At 42.9% G+C, this 22,816-nt stretch overlaps 2 protein-coding genes across 5 annotated transcripts in view; one reads left to right on the top strand and one right to left on the bottom strand.

Moving 5' to 3' along the window:
• LOC135513868 (patatin-like phospholipase domain-containing protein 7) overlaps nucleotides 1-17,717 on the bottom strand; it is a 30,123-nt gene extending 12,406 nt beyond the window's left edge. For 2 of the 4 annotated variants that reach the window (XM_064936844.1, XM_064936847.1), the window contains exons 1-27: nucleotides 17,641-17,717; nucleotides 14,649-14,991; nucleotides 14,406-14,492; nucleotides 14,050-14,146; nucleotides 13,721-13,794; nucleotides 13,371-13,468; nucleotides 13,086-13,226; nucleotides 12,535-12,694; nucleotides 12,209-12,289; nucleotides 11,792-11,920; nucleotides 11,369-11,449; nucleotides 10,615-10,789; nucleotides 10,132-10,224; nucleotides 9,936-10,039; nucleotides 9,501-9,659; nucleotides 9,159-9,236; nucleotides 8,679-8,884; nucleotides 8,393-8,524; nucleotides 7,874-7,997; nucleotides 7,488-7,677; nucleotides 7,195-7,344; nucleotides 6,998-7,061; nucleotides 6,706-6,874; nucleotides 5,096-5,278; nucleotides 4,577-4,695; nucleotides 3,854-4,010; nucleotides 3,536-3,652 (exon numbers count right to left, since the gene is read on the bottom strand). In XM_064936844.1, the coding sequence (XP_064792916.1) occupies nucleotides 3,536-3,652; nucleotides 3,854-4,010; nucleotides 4,577-4,695; nucleotides 5,096-5,278; nucleotides 6,706-6,874; nucleotides 6,998-7,061; nucleotides 7,195-7,344; nucleotides 7,488-7,677; nucleotides 7,874-7,997; nucleotides 8,393-8,524; nucleotides 8,679-8,884; nucleotides 9,159-9,236; nucleotides 9,501-9,659; nucleotides 9,936-10,039; nucleotides 10,132-10,224; nucleotides 10,615-10,789; nucleotides 11,369-11,449; nucleotides 11,792-11,920; nucleotides 12,209-12,289; nucleotides 12,535-12,694; nucleotides 13,086-13,226; nucleotides 13,371-13,468; nucleotides 13,721-13,794; nucleotides 14,050-14,146; nucleotides 14,406-14,492; nucleotides 14,649-14,768 (3,288 nt within the window). In that variant the 5' untranslated portion in view covers nucleotides 14,769-14,991; nucleotides 17,641-17,717. Of the gene's footprint in view, nucleotides 1-3,535; nucleotides 3,653-3,853; nucleotides 4,011-4,576; nucleotides 4,696-5,095; nucleotides 5,279-6,705; nucleotides 6,875-6,997; nucleotides 7,062-7,194; nucleotides 7,345-7,487; nucleotides 7,678-7,873; nucleotides 7,998-8,392; nucleotides 8,525-8,678; nucleotides 8,885-9,158; nucleotides 9,237-9,500; nucleotides 9,660-9,935; nucleotides 10,040-10,131; nucleotides 10,225-10,614; nucleotides 10,790-11,368; nucleotides 11,450-11,791; nucleotides 11,921-12,208; nucleotides 12,290-12,534; nucleotides 12,695-13,085; nucleotides 13,227-13,370; nucleotides 13,469-13,720; nucleotides 13,795-14,049; nucleotides 14,147-14,405; nucleotides 14,493-14,648; nucleotides 15,198-17,640 lie in introns of those variants that run through there. The other 2 variants (XM_064936845.1, XM_064936846.1) reach the window with 2 other exon arrangements.
• Nucleotides 17,701-19,022, top strand: LOC135513869 (large ribosomal subunit protein mL41-like). Its single transcript, XM_064936848.1, has one exon. The coding sequence runs from the start codon at nucleotides 17,701-17,703 to the stop codon at nucleotides 18,106-18,108; it is 408 nt and encodes a 135-aa protein (XP_064792920.1). The 3' UTR covers nucleotides 18,109-19,022.
• The last annotated feature ends 3,794 nt before the right edge of the window (nucleotides 19,023-22,816 follow it).

Genomic DNA, 22,816 nt, shown 5'->3' with positions numbered 1-22,816 from the left:
TTTTGGGTCATATGTGACCTCGTCCTCTGCTATTCGGATAGACATGATTGTACGCTCTGACTGCTCTTTTTTTAATTGGTAAGCAAGCAATCTACTCTGCCTATTGCTATACTCATGGTATTTCGGTTTAGTAAAAAAATTGTTTTTTTTATCTCCCGAGTGTCGTCCAAATTCAATTTGGCTTTGGATGCTTTAAGTTTACTCCAGGAGGTGCTGTCTGGGGATTGTTTATGTATTACAGCATTCCAGCAACCTCTCGAGATCTAGCCTGTGTGCTTCCATTGCTTTTTTCTTAGAGGAAACATATGCAATTAGATGACCTCTTAGTGTGGCTTTAGCAGCGTCCCACATTGTGGCCGGAGAAACAGGAGAATCTTTGTTGTCTTGTGTGTAGTTGTCTATCCATGTAGTTACCAATGTATGGAACGCTTCGTTTGATAACATGGATGTGTTGAATTTCCAGCTCTTTGACCTCAGGATGTTTTGCAGAGGTCAAAGCAGAGGTGGACAAAGGCGTAATCTGAAAGTGCTATGGGATCTGATTGTACACGTGGCTGAATTTATGAAACTCTTTGGGATAAAAATGTAATCTATATGGGAGTAGGTGTTATGGACATTAGAGTAGTATGTATAGTCCATAGATGAGCTATTAGTCTCTCTCCAGATGTCTATCAGTCCCATCTCTTTAGTAAGAGAGTTCAACATCTTTGCAGATCTAGGATTTGTGGTGGGGACTTGAGATGATTTGTCTAGGGTTGGGTTGAGGGTACAATTAAAATCTCCGGCCACCACTCCAAAGGAAACACAATGCTCATTGAACAGGGTTATAATTTTTGACATAAAAGCAGGAGTATCTGTGTTAGGGGCATATATGTTTAAGATAGTAATTGGTTGGCCACACAGTGACCCAGTTATCAAAATAAATCTCCCCTCCAGATCAGATATGTTTTTGTTGATTATGAATGGAACATTCTTATGGATAAGTATGGCTGTACCTCTACTGTTTGATTTGAAAGATGAGAAATTCACCTGTCCCACACAAGCTCTGCGGAGTTTAGCATGTTCAGCATCACAGAGGTGTGTCTCTTGTAATAGCGCAATGTTTAATTTTTCCTTTTGAGAGCACATAGTATCTTTTTCCATTTTATTGCATGCCCTAAACCATGGCAGTCCCATGTCAATAGATTTAAGGTACTAGTCATCATCATCGAACAGTAATCAAACTTTAGTGCAAGTCATCTCTGGGTAAAGGTGGATAATAGTTACAGCTGCATTCACATAAAAGTACAATAAATGGTGTACATAAAATAACACTCTGAACCCCCCAGCCGAGTTCCCAAACAACTCGACACATCCCGTTGGATCTATTACCCCCCGCTCAGTCTCAATTCTGTGTTCCCGAAAAAAACAAAAAACAGGAATAGTTAGCAACGCACAACGTCTCCCCCTCCCCACCAAAGAAATGCCTTATCCTCTCCACCCCGCATTGAGTAAATGACAACGTAGCCCCCGTCCAGACCACATTAAAAGAGGGAGAAAATAAAATCAATAGCCCAGCCTACATATACCTCCCCCAGAGGACAGAGGGAACCACAGTAATAATATCAACAAAAAGAGGGAAATAAAAGTAGTCTGAGACATTAGTAGGCCGAGGTTAGGCTATAGAGCCTATCCCTCTCAGCTAAAGGAACAGAAATAGAGATTAGACGGTTAGTAGGCCGAGCTCAGGCTATAGAGCCTATCCCTCTCAGCTAAAGGAAAAGAAATAGAGATTAGACGGCTATAATGACATTTAGCGGGGCGGGTGGGTCTTTGGATGTCGGCTATATGTTGTCTTACCTCCTTTAGTAATAGCATTAATCGCATTTAGTCATTGGTCCGTTTTTCATTGACCAGGATTGTCTTTCAAAACCCGTTTTGCCTCTTCGGGAGTTTTGAAGTGTTGCAGGGCTCCTTGGTGAAGAATCCTGAGCTCGTTTGGGTATTTGAATCCCCTGTAGATGCCTCGGTCAATGGAATATTTCTTCACCTCGTCAAACTCTCCGCGCATTCCAGCTGACAGGTCCTGGTGTAAAGTGAGTTTGGCGTTTCCCACTGTAATGGTGTTGATTTTCGCCGCCTGTAGGACTCGTTCCTTGTCTGTGAATCTCAGGAAATGTATGGTGATAGGGCGCGGTGGTTGTCTGGCTGCTGGTGGGGGCCTCAGTGCTCGGTGAGCTCTCTCAAGTTCTATGGGCCTGTCGGTGGACATGTGGAGCCACTCGGGAAGTTTGTCTTGCAGGTAGCGGATCAGTGGCATGTTTCCCTCTTCTTTTTAGCCCAGATTTAATAGAACACAATTATTCCTTTGCCCCCTGTTTTCCAGGTCCTCTGTTTTCTCTTCCAAATGTTCTATTTTCTTTTTAGCATATGCTATTGTTTCCATGGCGTCTGTCCATGGATAGGATTCACCCCTCTGCCTCAACCATTAACACAGGGCGCCTGGACATCTTGTTGTTGATGTCAGGCAAAGCATTTTCCAGGATTGCCTCCTTGCCCCCTATCGCACTGAGCTGAGAGTTAATGGCATCTAATCTAATGTTGAGTTCTGTACGCTGGGATCTCAGCTCAGAAAGAATGTCTTCGACAGAGTGCGAGGTTGGGCATCGGGGGGGGGGGGGGCTCCTGGCTAATGGTGCTAGCTTTTCCTGAATCTAGCTGCTTCTTGGAGGCTTTTTCCGTCGCTAATGCTCGAGTCCGGGTAAAAATGTCACCTGTAATGTCGCCTTTTGTAGCCGCCATGACTTTTTGACTTAAGCTAAAGGAGTTTAAACTTGAAGTGGAGGTAAGATTAGGAATTGGAAACTACTTGTGCGGAGCTCTTAGTTCATGCAGCCATCTCGTTCATGGGTCACATGAGCCCCATGAATACTTTTTTAAGAATAATGTGCAAATATTGTAGAATCCAGGTATGCAAAGCTCTTAGAGACTTACCCAGAAATACTCCCAGCTGTAACCACTGCCAAAGGTGATTCTAACATGTATTGACTCAGGGGTGTGAATACTTATGTCAATTAGATACTTCTGTATTTCATTTAACACATTTGCAAAAATTCCTTAAAACATGTTTTCACTTTGTCATTATGCGATATTGTGTGTAGATGGGTGAGAAAATGTTTGAATCAATTTTGAATTCAGGCTGTAACACAACAAAATGTGGACTAAGTCAAGGGCTACGAATACTTTCTGAAGGAACTGTATATCTTCTCAGACGTGCAATGTGAATGCAAGAGACAAGTTGTCTGACTGAAATAGAGGACAAATCAACCTTTTTTTCTAAATTAGTGGTGTTTGAATTTGCTGATAAAATGCAGGACATGATTGTTTGGTTGCGGGACAAAGGGCCAAAATTCAGGACTGTCACGCACAATTCGGGACATGTGGTCATATTAACCACAAAACAAATCCAGCACGGGGCTTATTCCTTAACCCGTCACTATTAGAAATGGAATCTTGTCATTGGGAGTGGACTACAGTATAACCTACTCAGTCTCACCTCAATCTGTTTGTCCTTAAAGACAGAGCTTATGCTGTTGTTGAAGGAAGCCCCAGAGAACATCGAGGTCACAGGGTACGTCAGGTCGAACACATTCTTGAAGATGGACCCCGTGTCCTAGGGATGGAGAGGGGAGAGAGATACATTACAGTAAACTTCTCTGATGCATTTAACCCACTTCCTTGAATTTTATTTGACATATTTAAAATATAGAGTTGTCTCAGCCACTGGAGTACAACAATACATACATAACAAATCATCAAAAATGCTAAACACAAAGTGTTGACTTATTTTCATTGTGGTCCTGTACCTACTCACCATGGCCCACTCGCGAGCGCGAACCCTCATACGGCTGCTGCTCTTCTCCTCAGCGTACAGCGCCCCCATCAGGGAGCCGATGGAGGTTCCACCCACCATGTCCACAGGGATTCCTGCCTCATTGATCGCCCGCAGGATGCCAACTTGAGAACAGCCCCTGGATAGAGGAACACAGACCACGGTTAGGTTACAGATTCTAAACAATGACACTGTACAATAAGCACAGTCAGTGTGTGAGTAAAAGCAGGGGAAAGGGGGATGTTCAGCCTAAGAAGCCTGTAGTGGACATTCAAGTAGAGCAGTATTTAGGGAACTGGAGTGAGTAGTACCCACCTTGACCCAGCTCCTGGACATGCCAGAGCAGAAAGGAAAGAGAAACAGAGAGTAGACAAGACAGACAGAAAGGCCATCGTCAAAAGACAGGCCTCACAGAAACACAGCAAGGTAGACAGAGGAGAGAGTAATGCAGAGCAAACAGACACTAAGAAAACTATACTACAAATGTAAAGTTAGGCAAAAACGTGGAAAAACCATTACATGGGACTAAAATCACAAAATAATGGTCTTTATATAATTGCAGAGTTGTAACAATCTGCAGCATAGAAATCATAATATGACTACTGCAGACTACATATCTAATCAGCTTCAAAAGTCCTACTGATGGTGCTGCATGTTCATGAGCATGTTACACTGGAGTGTGAGGTAAAGAGAGAGTAGCAGTACCTAGCACCCCCTCCCCCTAGTACCAGGGCGATGGTGTTGCCTGTCAGTACTCTGGCCAGACGGCTGAAGTCAGAGTGGCGGTCCGGAGGCTTCTGGAAAGCACGCTCGTACATCTCTCTCTGAGGATGACCACACAGGACCACAACAGGAACACAAGACCAGGGGTAGAGGGAAAGAGTCTGCAAACTAGTGATTCATCCCGATTGGCACCCTATTCCCTAGTACACTACTTTTGAGTGCTATGTAGTACTAGTACTCTATATAGGAAACAGGGTGCCATTTGGGAAGCAGACTAGGTCAAGGCTGTCCTTTAAAGGCTTCTTTCTGAGACCTACATCATATGAGCAGTGAAGCAGAGTGAACCAAGACCAAGAAGTAGGTTGAATATTCCCTAGTGAGAGGAGCTGGGATTATTCTGGCTGAGGTGTGTGTGTACCAGCCTGGACACGCTGCTCTTGGAAAAGTGTGTGTGCTTGCGTTGCCTGTGCCTGCCTGTGTGTCTGTGTGTATATAAGGTACCAGTTTAGGCAGGCTCCTCTTGGAGAAGACCCTGTGTGGACAGGAGAGATGCAGATGTTTGGAGATCCAGCTCCTCATGTTGAGCCAGTCAACAGTGCCCTGGGGCGGGGGACCATCCTCCCTGTGCAGCAGAACCAGCTGCTTCTGTGCCCGCACAGCACTGCCCTCCAGCATCCGCTCCAACTAGGGGACAGAGGCCACAGCACAGGGACAACAGGGTCATATCCACAGTGGAGTTAAGGTTGTTTTCCAAATGGCACCCTATTTCCTATATAGGCCATTACTTTGGACCAGAGCCCCAGAGCCATCTGGAACGCATCCCCAAGGCATGATGTCACTGACAGCTGGGTGGAAATGTCATCTGGAAATACAAATAGCTGTGAAACTCTAAACTCTTCTGTCACAAGCTGCATCTCACACGATGTCCTATCCATCATGTAATAATAAACTATTGGACCAGATCCATATGTGTTCAAACATTCGGTAGTAGCTTTATAAAGAAGTACACTGTATAAGAGGGATTGGGTGCCCATCAATATTATCCCTTCATAGCAATCAGACAGCAGAGAATGAAATAGTCCAAAAGCCTTTCCTATGGGTATCATGATGAAGAGACTCAATGTAAGACCGTATGCCTGCTCCTTAACAAAGCAGAGTGAGGGTAGAAAAGAGGAATTGTGGATTTTAAAAATCATGAGCTTGCCTTGGGCTCAGTTTCAATATATCACCTTTTTTTAATATGACAGTTGTGTTTGGAAAAAATATTCTTTGTATTTTATTACGTTATATTCCATTATATTCTTACTATAAAATATATGGATGTTGACTAATCAGGGTAGGTGTGTTTTGTCTGTTTAAATGAACAATATAACATGATTTCATTTGGATGATGCCGCCATGGCTGCACAGAACCGTAACATAATTAAGCTCAAAATACGCCATTCTGTTATTTTGAAAATGTATTTAATTATTCTTTGAATGTTTTTATAACAAATGATTAATGGATTTCTTTCGATGGTGTATTTTCAGTTGATTTATTAAAATAGATGTCTGACCACATCGGCTCACGTCTACTCATACTCCTAAACATGCCGGCATGCCGGCATGTGACATAAAGGCTTAACCTGGCAAGAATGTGGTAAAAATGGGACTGTATGAATTGGGTTCTAAAAAATATTGCCAGATTTTTTATTTTACAGGAAACATACCGTAAAGACTTTCTCTAAAGGGTAAAAAAGACAAGCTTTGTAAATCTCCTTCCTCATTAAGCTAGAGCATCAGTCATTCAACCCCTAATTAACAGACTTACTTTAATAAGGGTTCAACCTAACAAAGCTAATTAAGAATCCCTTTACACTTCACTAATCCACACACACCCAAACACACTCATTACTCTTTACCAGTAATTCCACTTGATAAGATACTGCTTTCAACAAAGTAGGCCCTTGACTATGCTAATTCCAATTAGGCAGATAAGGTTTTATATGTTGATTCTCTATTCAGCTGCCCTTCTTCAAGTTCCTCTTGTAAATGAGGTCTTATGAATGTGACTTCCCAGTTAAATAAAGGTTAAAGAATTATTTTTTTTTTAAAGGCTGTGCGTTTTGTACCTCGCCCACAGTGGGCTCAGCCTCTCCTAGTCCCACAATGATGATGCAGTCGGCCTGGCGGATGCAGCGCTGGGTCCAGGGGGTTAGGGTATCGTCTGATTGGTAGAGAACGATGCGGTGGATGTCCTCCTGCTGCCCCAGCCAACTGGACAGACGGTACTCATGCACACTATAGAGGAGAGAGGTGAGATGTGTTTGTGTTTTCATCAACTATGACAATGAACTGATCTTGACACTAATGTGCTAAAGCAGATAAGCGAGTGCATGCCTGACATTTTGACATCATTTCTACCTGTCAAGTGCGGCAGCACCCAGTCTCTGTTTGATGATGTCACTGGTCAATAGTAAGGTTGGACCTAAAGGACCAACATAAATAAAAATGGTGCATACTGAATGTTGACCAGTAGTTCACTTTATTGTCCCACATTGGGAAAGCTGTTTGAGTCACTGGGATTGGTGAAACTGGAGGAGTACTAGCGTGGTACATACCAATGGCACTGAGTGCATGTTGCAGCTCCAGTGTGAAGGCTGTTAAAGGTACCTCCAATGATACAGGCAGGATGGTCACAGTGGACAGGTTAGAGGCAGGGTTCCCTGAATCCCACTTACTGCTGGGGGTGTGTAAGAACAGGCCACTAGCTACATACAGGGGGGGAAGGAACACAGTCGATTGGGGGAGACATCATGGGTGGATAACACAGACAAAATACAAGAACAACACACACACAGGCACACAGACACACATTCCCCATGGCACACACATGTTTTGAATGTACACTAACCTGCCAAGGGTCCGTTAACCTGCTGCATATTCCCCAGGATTTTCTGACCCAGCAGATGGATGAGTCTGGTCACTACCTGTGGATACCTCCTCTTGATGGAGCTGAGGGCCCCTTCAGGCAGCTTGGCTAGCTCAGAGTCCCTGACTGCGTGTACTGTAGTGGCTCGGTTCATATGGGTCAGGGCCTCCACCTGATGACACCACACAAGTTTTATGAACAACAGTTAATAAAGGGTTCTATCTCTGAAATGTTGAGTTAAATTAGTCCTGTCCCAGATGCTATGACAATGGGTGACAATAAATGGACATGATAGCACAAAAAGATCTGAGACCAAGCTAGAGGTAAATATATAACCCATAAATAATATGAGATTCTACAACACTCACCACCCCAATGAGGTCACCGCGACCATACTCCCCAGTCAACGCCTTCTTCCCATCATCCTTTGCGATGACAGAACGTAGGCGGCCACTGAGGACGATGAAGGTGCTGTCTGACTTGTCTCCCTGCCTAGGAACGGGTGGGTATAGAGGTGAGACAGAGGAACAGATAGAGGACATGAGTCCATTCAGCAGAGAGAGCCATTATGTCATGTGGCTACGATGCCAATGTCCATTCTAGTGTTCTGTTCAGATGTAGGATCTTAATTTGATCGCACTGTTGCAGAATAACTTATATTTGAGGTTTTAAAAGTCTTCTGAAGTATGTAATTCTACTTTGAAATGTCAGACTTGATTTTCCCTTACAAAAAAACGTATTATCCCCCCTAAAAATTCCATTAATTATAATCAACATAATAATTCCCATTTCCTGTTGGTGCAGGATTATCTTCTTGCTGTAGACCGGCTCAAATTAAGATCTTACATCCTAGTACAGTATGTACTTTGATGCTATTCAGCAGGTACCTGTAGACAGCGCGGCCGGCCTCCAGAGCCATCCAGTCCAGAGCAAAGTCTATCTGCCTGACGAAGGAGGATACTCTCTTCACCACGGTGTGAGCCACATTCAGCACCACCCTGGGCTCCTCGCGCATGATCCTACATAGACACACATTCGCATGTTCAGATAGCAACTATTGTGCACAAAAACATGCACAACAACAGGTGGGACTCTGGGACAAAGATGACAATTACAGTGACAACACTGCCATCAGACATTGACAGAGAGTGTCTGTGCACTGGGGACACATACTCATAGAAGGCAGCTTTAGAGATAGACAGGAAGGTGCAGTCCCTGTGTGCTCGGACGCTGAAGATGAGGGGTTCACCGGTCAGCACGGCCAGATGACCCACCATCTCCCCTGGGTGGGTGAGAAACAGCAGGGTGTCCTCCTCACGGTCGATCGTCCTCTGGTACACATGGAGCGCCCCTGAGATCACAAACTGCACACTCACATCCTGCCAGAGGGAACAGAGACGCAGGTGTACATAATGTCAATATGTGCGTCCTAAATGGCTCCCTATTCCCTATGGGCCCTGGTCAAAATCAGTGCACTATATAAGGAATAGGGTGCTACTTGAAACGCATAAATAAACCACTTATAACATGCAGAGACAAACGGATGATGGTTTCTGCCAGTGCTACTGAGAGAGAAGAAGTAAACGTTGTAGTGAGCTGAGCTCTAGCCTCAGGGCTGTGGACCAGCACCAGCATGCAGACAGATAGACTGACCTGGTCCCCCTGGCTGTTCACCACACAGCCAGCTTTGACCTGACGCAGAGTCACTCTGCCCTCCAACAGACTGAGGTCCTGACAGAGAGAGGCAGAGAAGAGAGGGTCAGAAAATACAAATTGGCTCTATGGCAGGAATGTCCAAAATCTCTGGAGGGGCGCAGTGTGTGCCGGCTTCTGTTCCAGCCCAGCTACTGATCAAGCAATAACAGTCTTCAATCGGGACTGTAAATAGTTGAATCAGGTGTTAATGCTGGACTGGAACAAAAGCCTGCACATGGTGTGTCTCTCCGGGGCCAGAGTTAGAGTGTATACTGAGACCCAGAGGGAGCCATGCAGTACCTGTAGTTGTATGAGACGCTGCAGGTCCTTCTTGGCAGCCTGGAAGATGGTGTTGATCTTGCTGTGGTGGATGTGGGCTGCCTGACTTTCTCCAGCCTCACGGTAGTGATACACAGCAGAGGGAGTATGCAGCATAGTCACACTCTTCTTCAGAATGGACTGATGAAGGAGAGAGAGAGAAACCGAGAGAGAGAGAAAGGGGTAGAGAGAAGGGGTAGAGGGAGAAAGAGAGAGAAGAGAGAGAGAGAAGAGAGAGAGAAGGGGTAGAGAGAGAGAAGGGGTAGAGAGAGAGAGAAGGGGTAGAGAGAGAAGGGGTAGAGAGAGAGAGAGAAGGGGTAGAGAGAGAAAAACCTTTCTGATTTTCCATGTATCTTTATAACTTTTTTGTTACTACATAGTGAGAGGTGTCCATTAAGATTCCGGGGGATCATATACCTTGTGTGGGACCTGGGGACTTGCTGGTGGTTTCTCTGCTTTAGCTGCTGCTTCTCGTATTCTGGCTCGCTGATACGTCATGTTGAGGTCAGCAGACGTGACACCTGAGAGTGTGAGGAGAGAGCATTCAGACACACGGAGCAGGGCTTGTACAGTACAGGTGTGTGTGTGTGTGCATGAGGTAATGGATGCTTACTTGACACTGCCACAGGAGTGGACTGAGAGCGAGACCTCTTTCCTTTAGTGGTGGGGCTGCTATCTAAAAGACAGGACTTCCTCAACCCATTCTCTGAAACACCACAACCATACAGCAACACCATGAGTATGTATTTCCAGAAAGCCACCATTGTTCATAGTGACATAACATAACTGCCTCCACATTCATCCATTTGGATCAATATTTACATGATAAAGTGTTCCAAATGTAATCCAGACTAGAGTTTCACATTTCCAGTAGCTTTTCCCAAAATTGCCACGTTTTCCCAGAAACCTGAGTTGGAGGATTCCCAGATTTTCTGCTTATACCCTCCTGATTTCAGGAATGTTTCAACTGGGATTTGTTTTTTGGGGAGAAAGTTACCTGAATTATGGAACCCTATGCAAAACCAAAGGATAAATGATCATTCAATGCAACGATGCTGAGATTGACCAGTGAGATGACCATCCCATAATAACTGACCTGTGTCACTGGGCCCCTTCTCAAGAACAGACTCTTCAGACTGTGTCTGCCTATGAGAAGCCCCTCTCTCAGGCCCAGCCTCTTCATACCGGGAGTGCGGTCTGTGTAGACCCCTGTTAGGGTTGACTTCACCTATCACACTGTGCACTGCCACCAAGGGGACTGCCTGGCTCTCCTGAAACACAACACACACAGAGAACCATCAGGTTTGTGCATTCCCTTCAAAGATTAAATACCCAGTCATGAATCTCAGGTTAACTCAGAACTAGTCTTGAGTAATTGGTCAGCTGCTGGGTCAATACATGTTAAAAGAAGAGATTAAGAGATGCTAGAATGAGGAGCGGAACTGGAACGAGGCGCTCAACCCTCTCTCTTTGCAAGTTATGGGAAAGTCTATGGGCTGAATGTCCCGTCCCCTTCTGAGAATTCTAAATATGCTAAAACCTGCGAAAACATAATTTGTCCAAATAACAAGTGTCGAAAAACCCAAGCACCAGACCTATTGCTGCTCGTTAGCTATCGGCAGCCATAGTATAGATACAGTGTCTGCGTCTGTCAGATCTACGATACAATTTATGTTTACATTGTCTGCCCATGAGATTACCCAGTCATGGATCATCTTTCATTATTGAGGTCTCTGTGTGTGTGTGTGTGTGTGTGTGTGTGTGTGTGTGTGTGTGTGTGTGTGTGTGTGTGTGTGTGTGTGTGTGTGTGTGTGTGTGTGTGTGTGTGTGTGTGTGTGTGTGTCTCATACCGCATTGAAGAGCTCGGTGGTGAGACCTAGGTAGTTGTGAAGTGCTAGAAAAGTCACTCTCTGCAGGCGCACCATGATGATCTAGGAAGGACAACAAAAAGTAACAATGGCCACACTGTTTTAGGAGAGCAGAACAGAGTACAGCCAGGCTGTGTCCCTGAAAATACTAAATACTCAGCCATTTTGTATCTTGCGGTTAGCTGTGTAGCTACAAAATAATGTTTCAGTTGCATACAAACCAGTCAGGGGTGTAATCTCCAGTATTTGAGTGAGATTATATAATCGCTGATTTCCCTATCTACAGAACGCATCCCAAATGGCATTGAATCAGTTGGGCCCTGGTCAAAAGCAGTGCACTATACAGGGAATAGAGTGCCATTTGGGACGCACCCTAGGACAGTCTATCAATGATAGTAACAGTACCTGGATAACGCGGACCAGAGTCTCTGGGTATTTCTCAAACACACACTGGAAGGCAGCAGCTGGAAGACGCAGTATGGTAGAAGGGGCTGCAGCTCTGGCAGATACAGTCTTATAGGGGGCTGAATGACCCTGGGATGCATAAGGTGGTAGAGGACGAGAGGAATTCATTCTAGCTTAGTTCAGTGGTGGCTGGTGTCACTTTAAACCAGAGGACGGGCTCCTTGTAATGGCTGGAATGGAATAAATGAAATGGTATAAAATATATCAAGCACATGGTTTTCCATTCCAGCCATTACTATGAGTCGTTTGCCCCTCACCAGCCTCCTGTGTCTTAGGTACTTATCAGAGTGGAGCGGATATATAAACATGCGCTAGTTGAGTCAAAGGGTAAATGACAGAGTGGAAAGCGTAACATACAGTGATGACATCCAGGATACTGAGCAGACTGTGGACACTGTCTCCTGGCAACACCTCCTTCACAACCACATCTGTCCCATCCTATAACAACAAAATACATTTCATTTGCATTTGACTGTCAAATTTTACATACATAATACATGTAGTTGTAAACGCATCGTAATGGCGGAGATCACTTCACCTCATGACCTTGGGGCGAAATGTTTGTCAAAGATGGAATACAATTTCCTTTCAATCACTGCAAATACCTTCGTCATTTTCTTATTCATTGAGGTGAAATAACATTGTCTCCAGCACCAGATAGATATAGCATGTGAAGACCTTACACTCTCATGTATGCAGAGCTCCAGACGACCATCTTGCACCACGTAGATGCTGTCGTCGATGTCCCCGGGACGGAAGAGAGGCTCCATCTCATGGAGCTGCACAAACACCATGTGACGACACAGCTCCAGGAACAGAGGCTTCTCAAAGTGGCCCAGGACCCTGGTGAGATGGATTACACAGGGGTGATCACTCACCGGCTTTGCTAACACAACTGTTGGTAATGCAACACCTTACAACATGAGAACCCATAATTTACTCAGTCTAGGTAAGGGATACTCAAATCTGGACCTTGAGTCTAGGTACACTTCTGGTTTTATTTTTTATCTGGTAGTTAATTGAACTCACCAGGTGTCCTGGATTATTTGTTGTTTAATCCATTTTTTTTATTTTTGATAATAATTATCCAGGCGAGTCAATGAAGAACAAATTCTTATTTACAATGACGGCCTGGATTAAAGTGCAAGAATGAGAATATCAGTGTAACTGGACTCAAGGTCCAGATTTGAGTATCCCTGGTCTAGGTGTTGACGTATGCTTGCGGTTCCCTCACCTGACGTTCTTGAGCATGTAGAGCACCTCAGAGGGCAGGTGGGAGTTCTGCACGTCAAACTCTGTTAGGTCAGCCTCCAGCAGAGAGGGAGGGGGCTCCTTAGCCACCAGGGTGGGAGGCTCCTTCCTAATGCGCAGGATTCTGGGACACAGAGTGTTAGCCTTTGTGCGTGGTGTTCAAACTCATCCTTAAAACTAACAAAACTTGGTCAAATTGTTCACCATCAGGAAAGGAGAGGTTATCACTTCAGGTATCATCTGAATACATAATGTAGTCATGACTCACTTTCGTGCTATAGATAGGACTTTAGTTCTCTTCCTGATTCGCTGCTTCTGGGACCCTGAGGTAGAGATAGGGGTTGAGGTAGAGGACAAGGTCTGCACCTGGTATGGAGAAAAACAGGGAGACATATTTTTACTTAAATATACTCTGTGGAACCAGCCTGATCTCGCAGTAGCTCACATTCTGACAAGTGAAGTCAAATGAAACCAGAGCGCAGTGCTCAGTCCGCTTGACCAGGCTACAGTGGAGCCTAACATACGGACAATCTACTGTATCTCTATGTGCTATTTATACTGACAATAACGCCAAACAGTTATGGGAGATACACCAGACAAAATATGTGAGGGACTGACCTTTCTCATGATCTTTCTGCCATAAAACATAACTTTGTCTCTTTTCCTGAAGCGATAGTGAGGCTGCTCCTCCTCTGGAAAACACATACAGAAACATGCCATGAACATATTAGGCCTAAATGGCTTTTAGAGCTAATCTACAGTTTTTTGGGGGATTCATTACAATGTTACAAACTTGAACAATGTTTAGTATTTTACTGGTTTCAAATATTTTGGTTTCAAATATTTGCTAATACAAGTAGGTAGTTACTGTACAACAACTGATTCTAACAATTAAATCAAATAGTATGCTCTTCAGTTATGAGGGAATGGAGGAAGGGAATACAGACTGTACTGTTCGTATCTTCTGGAGAATAAAAACACAACAACGCCTATGAGAGACACTCCCACCACAGCCAGTACAGCTACGATCAGCAAACCAGTCCACTGGGAGGGGAAAAGAAGATGATTATTTGGCGTGAACCAAACCACATCCACACTAATATATTGGCTAGGGGTTTGTCCCAAATGACACCCTATTCTCTATAAAATGCACTACTTTAGACCAGAGCCCTAGTAGGCCTACACTGGGAGCAATTTGGGACGCCGAAACAGTAGGCTTTTGGCATGCTGATCTAAGAACAGCCACAAAAGCATTTTTTTGCAGAGTAAGTGCTGGAGAAGAAAGTGTTGGGTAGCTACCTACCAATGGCAATGGCATAGCAGTCTCTGTTCTGTCCTCTACCCAATGTTGCATCCTGGCCTTGATTTCACTGCCAAGAGGCACCAGGCTCTACAAAACCAAAAGGAAACCAACATGCATCTGATGTGTATTCATGACCAGGCATATAGGAGGTTAGATAGAGGAATGGAATCAAAGACTGCATAGTAGACAGGGAAGACTATTGCCCCATAGAGTGGGCAGGATACATAGAACTTGGTTTCTTACTGGGTATGTACTGCAGCTGTCCTCGTCTTTGTCATCCATTCCTGGCAACAACAAAAACAAGGTCACAGTGGAAGAGACTGTAGAAAATATCAGAAAGTCTTTCTCACACACTTCAATCATTCCATACAGTGATAGGCCTAATCAGAAAGGAATGGGGTTAAAGGTGCATTGTGTGAATTATTGAACTCCTAAAAAGTAATTAAGGCAAAAAACATCCCCTAACAAAACAGATTAGAAATGAGAACACTGGATCACTCACTGGCTGTAGTCACAAAGAACTGGCACAGTGTGACTTTCTGCTGCACTCTGTCACCAGACACCCTCTCGCCACTGCACTTGCATACTTGAATAGACTCACCCACAAACAAGGAGGCTACATTACACACCAACGTAAACAGATTGTTCATGACAGGCATAACAATTAGGCCTGTTCATAAAATACTGTGCAGGTGCACTGCAGGATTGTTTTCAAGAACTGGACTTTTTGCCTAGCTGTGCTTGATCAACAAACTGAAAAAACACAGGCATACCACTCTACGAATGTTTCCCTTCCCTTAATGTATCTATGGAAGAAATATGGAAGAATAAGACTATATTTCCAATCAATTACATTTAATCCCAGATATTAAATTGGTGCTCATGGGTCCAGGCAGTGGACGGCTATATACCGAGGTAAAGTTGGTTTTAGACATTCAACAGACATTCACCAAAAGCCATTTAAAAATGCAAAAATGAATATCTGATTCACCGTTTGTCACATAAACATCAAACTATGTATGATTTATTCTATAAAATGTCTAGCATACCTTTACAACCTTTGTTTTGAGTAAACATTACAGTTTTGATTTGATAGAGGGCATGTAGTCTGTCGAGAGGGCGTGTGGTCAAAGTTCTAACGAGTCTGTTATACCCTATTAGAAGGGGCCTGGCATAAAATTCTGCATCTTCAGTCATATTAAATTAGATTATAGGAAAAAACTAAGGGGGCAGGCCTGACTAACAAAGAAGACTGGTGGATGGATCAATAGGACCAAGACAACCAAGAGGATCAACATGGACATTCCACAGTGGAGATAAGGAAATCTAAGAGTGAACCATAACATATACTACCGTTCAAAAGTTTGGGGTCACTTAGAAATGTCCTTGTTTTCAACAGTGAAGAGGCGACTCTGGGATGCTGGCCTTCTAGGCAGAGTTACAAAGAAAAAGCCATATCTCAGACTGGCCAATAAATATAAAAGATTAAGTTGGGCAAAAAAACACAGACACTGGACAAAGATATGTATTTTTTCTTCAGTGTTGACATTGAGACTGGTGTTTTGTGGGTACTATTTAATGAAGATGCCAGTTGAGGACTTGTGAGGTATCTGTTTCTCAAACTAGACACTAATGTACTTGTCCTCTTGCTCAGCTGTGCACCGGGGCCTCCCACTCCTCTTTCTATTCAGGTTAGAGCCAGTTTGCGCTGTTCTGTGAAGGTATTAGGTATTACCATATCCCTTTCAATTCACATGCATTGCAGAAATAACTATTTGCAAACATTGTGTAACTTCATTTAGAACAAATTGCACTTGAAATCAACATTTCTTTAAAGTTATTGCAAATAAATGCATATTTTCACCCTTTTTTCTGCGACAATCACTGAATTAGTTATTGATCTCTTCATCTTTAAATGCAATATTTGAGATTTTATGTATTTCAATCAAATCAAAACTGGAATTTCTACTCAAAGCAAAGGTTGTAAAAGTATGCTAGACATTTATAGAATCAATCATATCTAGTTTGATGTTTCTGTGACAAACGGTGAACTAGTTATTGATTTATATCACTTCAAATGGGATTTTATAGATTGTATGTATTTCTATAAAATAAAAACTGGAATTTCTACTCAAAACAGGTTGTAAAAGTATGCTAGACATTTATAGAATAAATCATATCTAGTTTGATGATTTTGTGGCAAATGATTTTCACATTTTTAAATGGCTTTTGGCGAATATCTGTTGAATGTCCGAATGTGTGAATATAAAACCAACTTTACCTCGGTCGGCTATATGGCCATTTGTGTATCAACTGCCACGCGAAGCTCAATGGACTGACAAACAAACATACGAAGTCCCGCTATGCAGTTTTGTTGCCATGCAGTCAAATAAACACAAAGGAATTGCACCACACTATATGGTTAAATTAAAATTGTACCACTTACTGGATCGTATTACCAAACGTTCCACTTTATTCTCCACTGTCAAAGTCTTGTACACATGTATTTTCATTCCAGTATCTGGAATTCCAATTGGCTACCACTGACTGAATCCAACCAATAACAAAAGGTTTTATTCTGACGTCGGTGTCTTCGTGTGCGCTCTATCTTCCGGTGGGCACTGTTCAAGGTGAGTGTGTAGAATTTCCACATATTATCGCTAAAGTGAGATTAATCGAAGTCATGTAGCTAGTGCCTATCATCCAAAATGTGATCTAGCTAGCTACTTCAACAATTAATGTCCGCACTACAGCTGTTTACAAACTGAGAGTGTTGTTAACCCATGTCATGTTTTTTGCCAGCTACAGCAGCTAATTAACTCGTGCTATCAACATACAAAGGACAAAAACCATCTTGCTAGCAACGAAACTATGGCCAGAGGACAATGTTTAGACGTTTTCAATTATTAGCCATATCTTCAGGAAGAATCACAACATGGAACATGTGGTAATTCGAGTCGTGCGGTACAAGCATGATAACATCGACCGTTAACGTTAGTTACTAGTAGCTAGCGAGAAAGCGAAGCAGTAGTTGCTTAACAATTGACTAATTTGCACAGGGTAGGAAACTGAAGTCAAGAATATAACAATTGATTTCTCATCTTAGTCTCATTTACTTAATTTAAACGAATGTGAAAGAACTGATACCATAAAGGTTGCTAGGTTCACCACAGTGAGGAGCTAACTGCTTAATATTGTTTCCAGTGTAGGTTTAAACTATCAGTTGTAATCTCACCCATTTCATTGTCTCCATACAGATTTGTCTTCCAGCTCGAGACCAAAACTCTTCGATGCGATGGGTGTATTGAATGCTCTTCGAAGGGGCCTTGTGAGAGGAGCAGATCGTATGGCTGAATTCACCAGCAAGCGTGGCTCAAGGACTCACTACAAAGGCAGAGGGGCACAGCCAACGGGAGTACTAACCTCCAGCAGAAAATTTGTTCCAGTACAGGCAATGATTCCTCAGTTTGTGGTGCCAAACTTGGAGGGATTCAAACTCAAGCCCTACGTGTCGTACCGCACCCCGACTGGAACGGAGCCCGCTGTCACCCCTGAGGGTCTGTTCTCTGAGACTGTGGCCCCACAGATCCAGAAAGACTTTGAGGAAGGCTCCTTTGATAAGGAACAGCTGGAGAAATACGGGTTTGAACCCACACAGGAAGGAAAGTTATTCAAACTCTACCCCAAGAACTTTATACGATAAGTAGTCCACCAAATCTGATCCACCTGGAACTCTGAGCGTTAAGGATCATTGACTTATTTAGTTTGTGTTGGGAGGTCAGGAGGTTGTTTTACTGGACCCTGGTGTATTATGAATGTGCTTGCTGAAAGTACTAGTATATGCACTTCTTATTTAAACATGTATATTATGTTTTGGTCTATTTTTTTTTTTTGACCTCAATATGCATGTTGGCTACAGGTTATTCGAATGTAGTCGAGGTTTGCACTAAGCAAAATCATTGCTTAGTGCAAAATGCTTACTTACGAGCCCTTAACCATCAATGGAGTTTAAAAAAAATCCAGATAAGAAATAACAATAAGTAATTAAAGAGCAGCGGTAAAATAACAATAGTGAGACTATATACAGGGGGGTACCAGTGCATAGTCAATGTGCGGGGGCACTGGGTTAGTTGAGGTAATATGTACATGTAGTTAGAGTTATTAAAGTAACTATGCATACATAACAACAGAGTAGCAGCACTGTAAAAGGAGCCATTTGATTAGATGTTCAGGAGTCTTATGGCTTGGGGCTATAAGCTGTTTAGAAGCCTCTTGGACCTAGGCTTGGCACTTTGTTACCGCTTGTTGTGCGGTAGCAGAGAGAACAGTCTGACGAGGGTGGCTAGAGTCGTTGGCAATTTTTATGGCTTCTTCTGACACCGCCTGGTATAGAGGTCCTGGATGGCAGGAAGCTTGGTCCCAGTGATGTACTGAGCTGTTTGCACTACCCCCTGTAGTGCTTTGCGGTCAGAGGCCGAGCAATTGCCATACCAGGCAGTGATGCAACAAGTCAGGATGCTCTCGATGGTGCAGCTGTAGAACCTTTTGAGGATCTGAGGATCCATGGCAAATTTTTCAGTGTATATATACAAAGAAATAAATGTAACATGTAAAGTGGCCTGTGTTTTATTCTCTTAAATACAAGATCCCAGAAATGTTCCATACTTTCATGCTTATTTACATTTAAGTCATTTAGCAGACGCTCTTATCCAGAGCGACTTACAAATTGGTGAATTCACCTTCTGACATCCAGTGGAACAGCCACTTTACAATAGTGCATCTAAATCATTAAGGGGGGGGGGTGAGAAGGATTACTTATCCTATCCTAGGTATTCCTTGAAGAGGTGGGGTTTCAGGTGTCTCCGGAAGGTGGTGATTGACTCCGCTGTCCTGGCGTCGTGAGGGAGTTTGTTCCACCATTGGGGGCCAGAGCAGCGAACAGTTTTGACTGGGCTGAGCGGGAACTGTACTTCCTCAGTGGTAGGGAGGCGAGCAGGCCAGAGGTGGATGAACGCAGTGCCCTTGCTTGGGTGTAGGGCCTGATCAGAGCCTGGAGGTACTGCGGTGCCGTTCCCCTCACAGCTCCGTAGGCAAGCACCATGGTCTTGTAGCGGATGCGAGCTTCAACTGGAAGCCAGTGGAGAGAGCGGAGGAGCGGGGTGACGTGAGAGAACTTGGGAAGGTTGAACACCAGACGGGCTGCGGCGTTCTGGATGAGTTGTAGGGGTTTAATGGCACAGGCAGGGAGCCCAGCCAACAGCGAGTTGCAGTAATCCAGACGGGAGATGACAAGTGCCTGGATTAGGACCTGCGCCGCTTCCTGTGTGAGGCAGGGTCGCACTCTGCGGATGTTGTAGAGCATGAACCTACAGGAACGGGCCACCGCCATGATGTTGGTTGAGAACGACAGGGTGTTGTCCAGGATCACGCCAAGGTTCTTAGCGCTCTGGGAGGAGGACACAATGGAGTTGTTTCTCCCATATTTGTTGCATAGAATGTTTATAATCTTTGACATTTTTTGTTCAGTAATATATACTTGGAAGTGCTTTTCCTGGAACATTTCTCAGCACAGTTGTAACAAGTCCATGATGCACTTGTCAGGGAAGCAAGCATAATTTAGGGATAGTTCACTGAAAACATTGTATAATGTTCATTAGTCCACTGTTGATATGCTCCCCAAAAATTATACATCAGCAGTAAAGTTTTCAACATATAACACTTTCAGGTTAAAAAATCTAAACGTGTGACAGTGTTTTGTATCACAGTTTTTGCTTTTTACTGTAAGTGCTCTATCTTCAAGATTTGATATTTATAATAAAAATAACTAAAAAAATATATAATTGAAACTGGTGCTGGTTGTTTTGTTTGAACATTCAAATAGGCAATGCAGGTACGTTCCTCACAGGTGAAATATTTGCATTCTTCTGTCTCTGCCTCTTGATTTCATGGGTTTGACCAATGAGACTAAACAAGTCTCAACTTCTACTTTGCTGGTGCTCCTGCCTGGCAACCATCTCCCTCTCCTGTTGTTCCTCTCCCTCCTGGGCTTTCACAGTGCAAGTGACCTGTGGGTCCAGTCACAGTGCCACACATGCAGCATGTGGTCTTAGAAGGGTTGGGACAGGGAAATGGGCATGCCACAGAGAACAGAGCTAGCAGGTGTTGGGGATAAGCTCTCAGGTACGTAAACGCGATGTCCTGCGTCATCTTATTGAAGTTGGCAGTGGGAGATTCATACTGAATCCTTAGGTGTCTTCCTGTAAGGAACTGTCTTGCTCTGTGGTCTCCAGGGGGAAGCTCATCCAGGAACAGGCATGACCAGTCGGCCCTATAGGCCAGGGAGTTGTGGAGCATGTGGGAAGCGAAGATGGAACACTAGAGGAAGAAGTGAAAAATACTGGTTTGACACAATGACAAAACATTACCCTCTTTTACAATTATATGGTACTTTACTAAACCTTTTTGTTGGAATGCCTCTAAAAATCAATCAGACATGGTAGTTGTGGTAAAGGGGTAAGTTTTCATGTGCACGTCATGCCCCAGTTTCCACACTTTGCTCGAAGGTGAGGTGAAAGTACGTACCATATACTCTGCTGTTGTAATCTCTGCCTTTTGATGAAGTGTGTGGTCCAGTAGAGGGTGACAAAATGCCACTATTGACTGTTATCCCATGATTAAATAGGTTCACAATAAAATATCAAAATATTTGAGAATCTGCTGTCGTGACGTAATCTGTGTGAGAATGTTGGGTGTGTGTGTGTTTGCATATGTTTTACTCAGAATAGATTATTCCCAGATGTTAGTTTTTTATCTCACAAGTATGTCATGAATTTTCATAACTCCAAACTGGCAACACTTGTAACGAAGCCAGTTTTACATTCAAAACCTTTCATTGTGCATTCATTTTGTTTGTAGAGATCTTTCACCACACAACCATTGATCCAAAATATGTTTCCTGTGAAATATAATCATCATATAAATTAATCATATATCATCATATATATAATATAAGTCTGTTGGTTTAATCACCAAAAAACAATTGAGTAATTTTGAAAACCAGTTAATCCAACAGCAAAACATTTAAGATCTGTGTTTTAACGTTGTTATTTGAACGTATTATGCTGCAGTACTGTAAATTACTGTACATTACACTGTTTTCACATTAGGCAATACATTTGCACTACCCATTAAAATTGACTGAACATCAAATTTCCATCATTTCTATCCCATGTGTGATCAGAGATGTGATCATTGAAGACATATTTCACAATGTAATCACGTTTTAAAAAGTAAAGAAACAATGTTTAGCTGGTTAATTTGAAAAGTCATAGTCAATCGATCAATAATTTAATAATACTCAGCAAAAATGTTTATCATTAATTTACAATCTTAGAAACTATGAGAATAGAAAGGCTCAGAACTTTGGTGAAACATCACGGCACAGTTGAAAATTTATTGGCAATTAGAAATCAAAACTGGATGGTTTTCAGAGATAGATGAGAGGGGTTGAGGGTAGCTAAACAAAAAAATATAACTAATGTAAAATATACCATGTCCATAAAATGTATATAGTATGTAAAAGCCTAAGTACTGTTGTCCATTACTTTACTCCAGTTAGGGGAGGGGTGATAATAAAGAAGGAATATATTTTTAATAAAAACAAACGTTTACACCTCAAAATATGTTAATGTGCCAGAAACAACAATGCAATGCACCCACTAGTGGTCAAAAGGTTTTTGGCGCTCCAAAGATACTGTATGGTACACTATTCTGTGGGGGTGAATTACAGTACCATTCGAAATACAGCAATGTTCCCAGAATTAACCATAATTTACACCCTGCTGCAGTAAAACGTTCCAGAGTTGTTTACATTTTGGTCTGGATTGAAATCATTGCATGCTTCATCCATGGCCTGAAGGAGGGTGGTACACTTCATGGGGATGTATTTCTTTCTGTTTTGGACTTTCTGTATTATTTGCATATTGGTATTGTATTGATATTGTATAACTGCACTGTAGGAGCTACAAACAATAGCATTTCACTGCACCTGCTGTAACATCTGCTCATCTGTGTACGTGACCAATACACTTTCATTTGATTTGTTGCATACAGTACATCTCTGATCTTGTCAATATCAGATTTGTATAAAACTTACTGTGAAGTAAAATCACAAGTCATCATCATAGTAGTACATTTGAGTACATAAAATACTTTTTGTTTCTTCTTTCCAGACGTATTGCACATTTCCCTAACAGTTTTGTTTCAATCACTTTGGCACATTTTTCAGATGTACAGTATTAAAGTAAAACAACTCTAAGGTGATAACACTTGTAATGCCCCTTTCTTATGTTTAGAACTTTTAATTGTGCACACATCTTTCTCCGCTGAGTCATTCATGTAAAATCAAAGTT

The sequence above is a fragment of the Oncorhynchus masou genome, chromosome 25 (genome assembly GCF_036934945.1).
Source record: "Oncorhynchus masou masou isolate Uvic2021 chromosome 25, UVic_Omas_1.1, whole genome shotgun sequence".
In the NCBI taxonomy this organism is placed as follows: domain Eukaryota; kingdom Metazoa; phylum Chordata; class Actinopteri; order Salmoniformes; family Salmonidae; genus Oncorhynchus; species Oncorhynchus masou.
Note: the sequence above shows the minus strand (reverse complement) of the source record. Positions and strands in the feature narration are given on the sequence as shown.

Excerpts from the sequence above, each read along its gene's own strand:
- LOC135513869 (XM_064936848.1), top strand. The coding sequence starts at position 17,701 with ATGGGTGTATTGAATGCTCTTCGAAGGGGCCTTGTGAGAGGAGCAGAT.